The sequence below is a fragment of the Kogia breviceps genome, chromosome 2 (assembly GCF_026419965.1).
Source record: "Kogia breviceps isolate mKogBre1 chromosome 2, mKogBre1 haplotype 1, whole genome shotgun sequence".
In the NCBI taxonomy this organism is placed as follows: domain Eukaryota; kingdom Metazoa; phylum Chordata; class Mammalia; order Artiodactyla; family Physeteridae; genus Kogia; species Kogia breviceps.
Window position 1 is genome coordinate 30,637,117 of NC_081311.1, and position 10,821 is coordinate 30,647,937.

Here is a 10,821-nt window from a genome sequence, read left to right on the forward strand (position 1 = left end):
TCTTTTCAATATTTCTACAGGGCTTCAGGAAAGCAAAGAGAAGCCACTGTTAAAACCCTTTAAGCTACAATAAAGCACTTGCTGATATTGTTTTTTGTGCAGGACACAGAGAGGAATTAGAGACGGTGGGATGAGGAAGAACAGCTCCCAAACATACCCTCCACCTTGCCAAAAGGGACCCACAATCCCAGTGTACTGGCTCTTACTCTTCCCCCCTGGGAACTTTTACAGAAGAGAACTCACATGACTACAAAGGTCAGCTTTGAAGTGAAAAAGAAGTCAGGGAGACTCAGCTGCCTATTCCTGGGTGCCCTTTGTGACAATTTTTTTAACCAGTGCACAGACAACTCCTCATCTTCCAACCAAGCAAACAAGCACTTATCAAGGGCCTACTGGACACCCTGCATCCGCTCCTGTCCCCCTAAGTTTCAAGCTGCAGCCAAAGTGAATTTCTAAAAACACAATTTGTCATGAGGATGAAATGAGCTACTATTTGTAAAGTGCTGACTGGCATTACTGGCACATAGTAAGTGCTATAACGTATCTATTAAATAAACACATACAATGCTATTCCCCTCAGAGGGCCAAATGGAAACTTCTTCACTACCTGCCTCTGCCTTCTGCTTCCCCACCTCTCTCTCCCTTGCTGACCTTACTCCAGGCCTCATTTCAAGTCCTCCTGAGTCAAGCTGCCTCCTGGCCTTAGCACGTGCCTTTCTCTCTGCCCAGACCCACTCCTCTACATTTGATCAATTTCAACTCCTCCTTCACAACTCAACTGAAATGTTACTTCTGCCTTCTAGGACCTCCCCAAGGGAGCTTAAGTTCCTTCATGCTTATCACAATTGTAATCACAACTAAATGTTTTAAGTTTTTAAATGTCTGCCTCCCTTACTAAGCTGTAAATTCTCCCAGGGCAAGGCTTATTAAAGGTGTCTCCAGTTCGCTGCTGGTCAAGGAACTTGGACAGGGTGTCCCTAATGGACCATTGTCGAAGGAATGAATGAAACCTTTTAAATAGTGTCTCATTAGGAGGCTGGCCCAAGATTGCACAGCTGATTCAAGATTCGAACCCACGACATTCTGGCTTTGAAACCAAAGGTCTGACCACCGCACTGACTGTCCCTTCCTCTCCCGCAAAGCTGCAGCCAGAAGACAAGTGGTCTGGGAGTTGAGTTTAAGGAGCTGCAAGTCTATTTGCAGAGGGCCACATGCTGCAAGGAACACGGCGCCGCGCGCAAAGGACTTGGGCCCAGGGGAGGGGGGCATCCATCACGTGTAACCAGCACGGCCAGCCGTCGCCGCACCCCGGGGCAGGAATGCGGCCCCACCCCCGCTCCCGGGCCAGCAAAACCGCGCTCTTCCTGAGGACTGACGTCAATGAAGGGGGGCACCTCCGCGCGCGGCGCGAGGGCCGCCTGGGGCGAAGGGAAAGGGCCCGGGAGGACACGCCCCTCTCTGCTGCTCAGCCGCTGATTGGGCCTGGGGCCTCTTCGCACTCGGATTTCTAGGCCTTCGGAGAGAAGGGGGACAGGAGGGACACGCCCCTCGCCCCTCTGCCGCCGCCGATTGGCTCACGGAGTCTCCGCGTTCGATTTTGGAAGGCTCGCTGGGCGCTCACACCAAAGCTCGGCAGAGGATTGGCTGTTCCCGAACCAGGGAACGCTTTCTCCGGGGAACCGCGGCTGTGACCGAGGTGGCCCGCCTCAGGCGGCCAGGTACGTAGGTTCGGCAGCCTGGCTTGAGCTGCGGTGGAAGCGAGTGGGCGGGCCGTCAGAGCAGGGGTGTCGCCGGGACCCGAACTCCCAGGTCCACTTAGAGCCCGTCGTTGTGCGAAGCGGCCACGTCTGAGCCCCGGGGGCGGACCCGTGCTGGGGATATCGCCGTGTGACCTCGACCAGGATACCCCCTCCCAAGGTCTTGTCCTGTTGATGGACGCCGTCCGGTCCCTGTAAGCACCGTCGAGGCAGGAAGCCCGCCCTTTCGAAAGCCGTGCAAGGGGTTGGGGTGGGTGCATCTTAGCTGACCCCATCCCTGTTTGAGGTCTGTCGGCTCTGCCCTTCAGCGTGGTGAGTAATCGCTCTAACTCCCCGCGGGGCGGTGGAGTGTAGAGGGCACAGAGGCTGGCTTGGGAGACCTGACTTTCGATCCCTGCACCTTCCAAAACCCGCAGAAGCAGATAGCCCGTTTCAGAGCCTCCTGGGTCCTTCCTCCTCCAGAAGACCTCGTCAGCCATCTGGCAGGAACAAAAATAGCAGTGGTTGAGAGCGTGAGCGCTGGGATCAGACTAGGGTTCCTATCCCAGCCTCGTCACCTACCACCTGTGTGACTTTGGGAAGTTACTTAACCTTTCTGGGCTCAGCTTTCTCATCTGTAAAATGGGTGTAACAATAATTGTGCCTCCTCATAGGGGTGTTGTGAGGATTAAAGATATTACTCCTCAGAAAGTGCTGTTCTGCACTTGACAGGGAGCAAGCTGCCTCAATGGCAGCGATTATTTAAAAGTCCACAGATGAATCCACCTCCCTTTACTCTCTTCTCCCAAGAGTGAAGGTCCCTTTTGAGGGAGTTTCATGACAGTAGTGAGGATGAAAATGGCAAAGACTCTATAGTCCCTGGTGATTAAACAGCCTCTCTCCCTTGCATCATTCATTCACGATGTAATGTATTGGCATAGATGCTTTGGCATACTTTATCTCCCTATCCCCTAAGGATTATTTATTCTCACCATTTTGATGGTGTGGAAATTGAGGCAGGGGAAAACCGAGGCCTGCCAGGGTACCCAGTTATCAGGGGCAGAGCCAGAATTCAGGGTTCTTGAACTCTTGAAAAGAGTTATTCCTAGATCTAGCAGGAGTTTACTTCCAGGTCATATCTGAGAATTGATCTGGGGGAAGGGTCCCTTTCCTTTCTTTACCTCCTGGGACACAGAATTGGAGACCAACCTGTGTCCAGTTCTCTCCTGGCTGAGCTAGGCCCACAAGGCCATTTGGACTGAGCCTCCTGCTTGAAGGAGCCACTGATTTTGGCTGCTGTCCAGTGGCATGTCTGTGCAGGGAAGCAGGCCAAGGCCACAGGTGTTGATTTGGGCCTTGGGCCAGAGCCTCCAGTTCTTTTTCTAAAGAGGCCCTTGGCCTCTGATTACAGATTATTACCATCACCAGCATTAACTGAAGGAGGTGAGTGAGGGCCCAGTTGCCGCCCAGGTCATACAAGTGTGTTGTGCCTGTCATACTTCCCTGTACCTCCCTGAGACTACAGAGAGAATGTCTGAACTGAGCTTCATACATTACAAAGAACGTTCAGTTGGGCACCATATTTATGTACTGCAAATTCAGTGCATGGTGAGTCACCTTTTAAATATATTTCTTTGTGAGAGCCCTGCAGTTCATTTATTGCCTGTTTCAAAACAAGTTGAACTTCATTTTCAACATTTGATATTTACTTTGGGAGTTCATTTCTAAGCTACTTTGGATCAAATTGAAGTATTTCACAATTAGCCTTTACGTATTTGCTCAGAGACCCATACCTATTTTTTATGTCATCTCTGAAATGAAAGATCCATTTATAATCTTTTAATAGATCCGTGGTTTCATTTCCCAGTTTAAAAAACTGCCATTGTTCAAGTACACACTGACTTCCCTAGATTCAGGTCTTGTCCAGGAAATTTGCGGGAAAGTCACACATTGAATAAGACAGGAAATTTTTTTTCTGATAATAAGTGTTCTGATTCAGTTTTCTCAAAGTTTACCAGGTAGTCCTACATAAAATCCACTGATTTTTATTCCCAGCCTCACTCTGCTGTCTGAATCCCAGAGTGGGAGGCAGAGCCAGGAGTGAGGGGCCTCAAAATCTGGAGGTACCAAGGTCTCTCAAGGTTCATGGAGGCTGTGGGTTGAGGCTGGAGGCTCAGACTCTCCCAGATGGTTCTTTGTTGGTGTGTTTGTAACTCACTGTAACTCTGTAACTGGCCTCTGGAGGGTAGAGGCTGGAGGCAGGGCCTTGCAGCCCTGGCAGAGGTGGCTGGGCCACCTGGGAGGTCAGCCTCCGAGCCACATCCTCCCTGAGGCAGACTCCCCGCTCCTTAATCCTATTACCATTCTCTCTGAAGGGAGGGTGAGATTGCCTGGGTCTAAGAGAAGGACTGTCACTCCTTCTCCCACCACCAAGATCAGTCTGGGAGTCTGCTCCAGGCTTGGCCATAGCCAGCCTAGGTCGCTAGAATGCTTTAGAGCAGTGAGTTCTCTGTCTTCTACCAGACTCTAACCCCACAGCCCACAGCAGCACAGCGGGGTCTGGCCTCCAGGGAAGACTGAGGAGGGCAGAAAAGGGAAGCTACTGGTGGGGAGTTCCCTGGCACTTAATGAGCCAGACCTGTCCACACATGTTGCTCCTGGGCCCTGGCAGACAAGCAAACCCATCTCTGCTTCCCTACGGACCTAGCCTTGTCGTGGAATCATTGACTCTCAACACCAGCACACACACTTGGAGACCACAAGCATCAACCTGTGCTTTCAGATGTAAGAGGGAAACAGGCCCACAGAGGCCAGGTGAAGTGCCTGAGGCCTTTTAGCCCGTGAGTGGCAGAACTAGGTCTCGAACCTAGTTCTCTGACTCATAAGCCAGTGCTCTGTGCACTGGGCCGGTCTGTTCCAGATTTCTTTTGTGGAGGCTGGGGATCTTCCTCTTCAGAGTGCCACAGGTTCATGGCTCCAAGGCTGGGGCAGCCTGTCACCTGGTAAAGAGCTCTGGTGCTAGTGAAGATTAAATTCCACAACCCCACTCCTGCCTGGCATGTGGGACATTCACTGTTCTTCCCTTTCCACTGGCAAGTTTCCCCACTTTGTGAATTAGATAAGAATAGTGAAACAGTCCTCACAGAAATGATGGGAAGAACTGTGCTTTGAGCTGCCTGGCTGTGAGGGCAACTTGGTGGTTTAAAAGCTCGGGCTGCAGTCATTAAAATGAGGTTCTGGCCTCGGCTGAGCCAAAGATATGTATTTCAGCTACTCTTTAGTCCCCTTTGAATGGCGATGAGGATAACAGTGCCTGATTCCTAAGAACTGTTTTGAGGATGAAATGATATCATGCATGTCGCTGATTCGGAGTAAACACCCCGTAGTTAGCTTTTATTTCTCTTTATCAGCCTGAAAGTGTTACTTGGTGACTGTTGTTGTCTGGTCACAGTATATTTTTATCATCCAGCACTGGGGGTTTAATTACCACACATATTAGGTCTTAACTGGATTCCCATAATTGTGCCTATGGAGAGGCAGATTTTAAAATTCCCATTTTTCAGATAACAAGTACATTTTTTTTAAACTTTTTTTTTTTTTTTGGCCACGCCGCACAGCATGCGAGATCTTAGTTCCCTGACCAGGGATCGAACCCGCACCCCCTGCAGTGGAAGCACAGTCTTAACCACTAGACCACCAGGGACGTCCCCCCAAAAAGCACAATTTTTATGAAGTTAATTTATCTGACAGTCTTCTGAAGGTTTAGTTATTAAAGAGTGGGGTTCTTATAATAGAAGGCCTAGAAACTGGGACAGGGTGAGTGTGGAAATTACTGGAAGGAGGATGGCTACTGGGATGAGGAGGAGGGATGGCAGGGCAAGGAGGGGGACAGTCATATCTGAGAAGTCTGAATGAGAAGGAGAGATGGCTCAAATTCTCAAGAGCATAAAAAGCAGGTGAGAGTAAGGGTTACTTCGGCAGGTGGGCTGAGGATGGATAGGAAACTGGTGATGCTCTTATTTATATGATTCTGTTTTTTTAAAAAAAATAAATTTATTTTATTTATTTTTTTTTGGCTGCGCTGGATCTTTGTTGCTGCGTGCGGGCTTTCTCTAGTTGCAGAGAGCCGGGGCTACTCTTCGTTGCGGTGCGCGGGCTTCTCATCGTGGTGACTTCTCTCGTTGCGAGCACAGGCTCTAGGCACGCAGGCTTCAGTAGTTGTGGCACACAGGCTTAGTTGCTCCACGGCATGTGGGATCTTCCCGGACCAGGGCTTGAACACGTGTCCTCTGCATTGGCCGGTGGATTCTTAACCACTGCGCCACCAGGGAAGTCCCTGATTCTGTTCTTTTGCACTTTTTACAGTGAGCATGTACATTTTTAATTTAAATATATTTTAAATTTGATTTCCCCCTTTGTAAGCCGGTTGCTGTTTGATAGGTATCTCTGTAGCTGGCTGTGGAATGCAGTCTGACTTAGCAACCAGGCCTTCCTTGTTAGGCCCAGGACTGTGAAGGGTGAAGGGAGCACAGGCAGGCCTTCAGCTGGCTCAGGCCAGGCTGCTCAGAGGAAAAGGAGGGTCTACATTACACCCCTGACCCAAGTAAAAAAGTCAAGGAGGCCAAGAAGAGGGGCATTTGCATTTATTTAACTCCCATTGGGGACCTGATACCACACTAGACGCATTTAATCCTCACAATAATCCTGAGAATTGATTATTAGCCCCATTTTACAGTTAAGCAAACAGGCTCAGAGAGGTTGAGTAACTTGCCTAAGGTCACAGCCAGGAAGGTGGCGGAGCTGGGATTCAAACCCAATTCTGCGTAATGCCAAAGTCCTTGGGCTTCCTGGTCTCCAGTCTCTTTGCCAATCCCACAGCTTTTTCAGGCTGTAGTGAAGATAAGGATAAGGTGGGTGAGCCTCTTATCCCTTTATCATTCAAAAACAACTATCTAGAACTGTGGTAATTCAATTTTCATTTCTTGCATGTGAGGAGGCAGGGGCATTGACCAGAGCCTAACTTTTATTGAACTTAGTATCGATTTCTGCCTCTGCCCTGATAGTATATTCTAACCCTGTAACCCCTTCTTCGGCCCCTACCTTTGCCTCTGTGGTCCTTTGGACTGTGCTTAGATATGATTGGTCTATTTCATACTGTGTTTACTAAATTCTACGGACTAGGTTCATCCCCAGGGTCTTAAAAATAGAAAATGGGATGACTCTTCTCAGCGTTGTAGATGGACAAGCAAATGAGTGGTCTTAATGCTTTATGTGTCTTCACTCAGTCCTCACAGGAGCTCTACGAAGTAGGTACTAGTATGGCTAAGTTACACAGAAACCAGATGAGGTGTGGAGGGTCACCCAGCCAGTAAGTGGTGCAGACGGCCAGAAGCTGGATTCCCACCTGGGGAGCCCAAGTCCACAGCCCCTCTCTTACTTCTGTGCCACAGAGCTTAGGTCTCAGCATCAGAGTATTCTGGATTGTTCTTCAGTTTCCTCATCTGTGACATGAGGAGGTTAAAAAGTACCTACCTCATAGGGCTGTTGTGTTCATATTTCAGCGATGTTATGTGAATACAGCTCTTACAGTGAAGCCTGATACATAAGAGCTTAACATGTTTCAGCTGCCGCTGCTACAGACGTTATCACTAGGACCCGGGGTCTGCGTGGACTCCAGAGCCAGACAGACTTGGGTTCTACTTCTGGCTCTGCACTTACACATGGCTTTGTGCCTGCAAGAAAGTCATTTAACATGTGGGGTGCGCTTCTTCATCTGTAAAGTGGAGATAAACAATCCTCACCTTCTGTGACCCTTAAGTTAATACATACGTCAGGCACATAAGCACTTTACAGTAAAGTTTGACTGTCATCATCATTATTATTTCCCCAAGGTGCCCTGGGAAATTAGATTTTAAGTCTTGATTTTAAGTCAAGACTTCCTCCACTTCGGCTCCTGGAGAATAGAAACACCAGAAGCCCTTGCGTTAGTCAGGACCCCAGGGCTTGGGAAGGGCCTGCTGAGCTGCTGACGTCCCTCCCTGTTCCTTCCTCAGCACCCAGGATGGGTACCCCCGCCTCTGTGGTGAGCGAGCCACCCCTGGGGCAGGCCCCGACGGAAGCCCGGGGCCGCAAGCAGGCCTCGGCCAACATCTTCCAGGACGCTGAGCTGCTGCAGATCCAGGGCCTGTTTCACCGTAGCGGGGACCAGCTGGCCGAGGAACGAGCGCAGGTCGTCTGGGAGTGTGCAGGGGACCACCGTGTGGCGGAGGCCTTGAAGAGGCTGCGCAGGAAGAGGCCCCCTCGGCAGAAGCCCCTGGGCCCCTCACTACACCACTGCAGCCGGCTCAGGTAGGCCCCTGGGGAGGAGAGCACTAACACGCCCACTCTACCCTTTCCCAGCTCCGGGGCCTGGAGCTGCTAACCTGGCCTCACCTCTAAGTACCTACCACTGGGGTTGTTGTGAGGTCTACACAGCGTTTACTTACCACGTGGTTGACACTTAGAGGTTGCTGTTACTACTGGAATCGTCTATGACCCTAACCCTACTCCCATGGGAACGGGTGCCTGGGTCCTCTCAGTGCCACCTCATTTCGCAGTGATTCTCCACCAGGTGCGAGGGACTATGGTCTGGAAGAGAAAACAATCCTGTTTACCTGTTGCTGAACAGGTAACATTCAAAAGTAAGCCTGGTGAAAACCTTGGCTGTGGGATTACTAAGAAAATAGCATAAGAGAGTCATGTAGAGACATCAAGGGTTAAAAACGGTTGAGAAACTTTACCTTAAACTTTCCCTAGTCCTCCACCTCTTTGCTTATTAGGTCACTAATAGGCCAGCTCAGCAACAGCAAGCCCCAAGAGATCGAGTTGAACCACATGGCCTAACCAATCACTATGGGTTACACGCTGGGCCCACAGTCAGAATATCAGATCTGAGCAGGCCTTCTGAGATCATCAGGTCCAGGGGCAGCAAATCAGCTTCATGGCTCATATTAGTTCCAATTGATTAGTACTCCCTACTGAAATCATCTTGAGATGTGGATACTTGCCCTCTGGCCTTGTATCAGGACAGATTAATGATGTCTGCCATGAGTACAGGATGAGGAAGATGGGGAAATGCTGAGTGTCCCACCCCCTGATCTAGCCCCAGTCTCTACAGAAGAGCAGTCTGAAAGCTTTGCCTTGTCATGCAGCTCTTTGGGCAGAGATGAGACCAGAGCCCTAGTCTCATTTGGCCCTGAACAATGTTTGTTTTGTTTTTTAATATTTATTTATTTGGCTGCGTCGGGTCTTAGATGCGGCATGTGGGATCTTTTAGTTGCAGTATGCGGGATCTTTTTTAGTTGCGGCATGCGGGACCTTTAGTTGCAGCGTGTGGGATCTAGTTCCCTGACCAGGGATCGAACCCAGACCCCCTGCATTGGGAGTGTGGAGTCTTAGCCACTGGACCACCCGGGAAGTCCCCCTGAACGATGTGTTTTAATAGTTCACCATGACCAAAATCTCTTCAGTCCCTGTACTGTCCTTCCTATTGATGTTGGCTTAAAACACACTTGTTCCCTGCAGAATCACAGAGCCCCGCGCTCCACCGGCTGACCCACAGAGCAGTGCCACGGAGGTGGCTTCCAGCGGGCACTATCTGAACTCCAGGAGGACCAGTGCCAGGATCCGCCGGAACTGGAGGAAGCCAGGTCCCACAGGCTACCTTCGTCAGATCAGACACTGATCCAGGAAAGGGGCTGGGAACAGCTGTATCTTTCCCAGGATTCATAGGGACTTTTGCCAAAGGGTCTGGGGAGGAGAAGAAGGAAGAGAGCTGAGGCAGACAGCCCCACTGCTGCCACTGGCCTGCTCGAGTCAGAACAGGCCCGGAGGCTTCCACTGAGCTGTTATGTGGGACCCATTCCTCACCAGATTGAGGAGAAATAGTGACTGTTCCTACCCCAGCCCTTCTCAATTTTTTTTTTTTTTTTTTTTTTTTTTTTTGTGGTACACGGGCCTCTCACTGTTGTGGCCTGTTGTGGCCTCTCCCGTTGTGGAGCACAGGCTCCGGACGCGCAGGCTCAGCGGCCATGGCTCACGGGCCCAGCCGCTTCGTGGCACGTGGGATCTTCCCGGACCGGGGCACGAACCTGTGTCCACTTCATCGGCAGGCGGACTCTCAACCACTGCGCCACCAGGGAAGCCCAGCCCTTCTCAATTTAACACTATACCTGGACTGCATGATATTCCCCTGGGAGTCAAGGACAGGCACTCAGACTCAGCATCTCACCACTCCTGCTACTGACCCTCCTACTACTACAGTAACCCCTGGTCCAGCAGCTTGTCCCACACCCCTGCCCCTTCAGGCCAGCACAAGGAAACCATAGTTTAAGTGGCAAAATAAAACCATTCGCATCAAGAGCTTTGTGAGTCTGTCACAGAAGGAAAAGATCCAGAATGGACACTCTGGAGCTGGGGGTGAGGCACTGGGCTTGCTGCAGGGAGGGAAGGAAGGAGAAAATAGGGCTGGCCTCCTTTACCAGAGGCTGTCAGACTGGGAGGCGAGATGGAAGCCTCTCCATAGGCAGTCCTGGTCCAAGACGAGGAGAGGGTTCTTGGCCCCTAGCCAGCTCTGGAAGGGGAGACTATTACGGTCAGCCCTGCATAGTGGGCAGCGACCCTAGGCCGGATGAGTCTGCCGTCAGTGTAGTGGGCACCAGCTCCTCAGCTGGCTTCTGCATCCCTGTGGACCAACCATCCTGAGGCAGCTCGACAGCTGCAGCAATCATGCCTTTTGCATTACTGAGGTTTCCTGTAGCCTGAAAACACTTGAGGTGAGGATTTTTGACTACTATTCTGCAGCTCGACAGCTGCAGCAATCATGCCTTTTGCATTACTGAGGTTTCCTGTAGCCTGAAAACACTTGAGGTGAGGATTTTTGACTACTATTCTGGCTTTGGTTCAAAAGAAGCCTACTACATGTTCATTAGCATGCAGCTCCCCTCACACCCATCCTATCTGCTCGATTATCCGTCACTTAAAGGAGCCAGGGTTCAAATTGCTCCAAGTGGGCAGTGATGCACACACAGAGCAGAGCTGCCCTCTT

At 50.6% G+C, this 10,821-nt stretch overlaps 1 protein-coding gene across 3 annotated transcripts; it reads left to right on the plus strand.

The window, feature by feature from the left end:
* Window positions 1–1,622: 1,622 nt before the first annotated feature.
* On the plus strand, window positions 1,623–10,134 carry AVPI1 (arginine vasopressin induced 1). Of its 3 annotated transcripts, none has more exons than XM_059054809.2 (3): window positions 1,623–1,718; window positions 7,790–8,084; window positions 9,300–10,134. In XM_059054809.2, exons 2-3 carry the CDS (start codon window positions 7,798–7,800, stop codon window positions 9,457–9,459), a joined length of 447 nt encoding a protein of 148 aa, XP_058910792.1. In that variant the 5' UTR covers window positions 1,623–1,718; window positions 7,790–7,797; the 3' UTR covers window positions 9,460–10,134. The 3 variants fall into 3 exon arrangements, with proteins under 3 accessions (XP_058910792.1, XP_058910791.1, XP_058910789.1); XM_059054808.2 differs by having other exon boundaries at window positions 1,684–1,951; XM_059054806.2 differs by having other exon boundaries at window positions 1,695–2,069.
* The last annotated feature ends 687 nt before the right edge of the window (window positions 10,135–10,821 follow it).

Coding starts and splice junctions, on each gene's coding strand:
- AVPI1 (XM_059054809.2), top strand. CDS start 7,798: ATGGGTACCCCCGCCTCTGTGGTGAGCGAGCCACCCCTGGGGCAGGCC. Junction 8,085..9,299: donor CACCACTGCAGCCGGCTCAG/GTAGGCCCCTGG, acceptor TGTTCCCTGCAG/AATCACAGAGCCCCGCGCTC.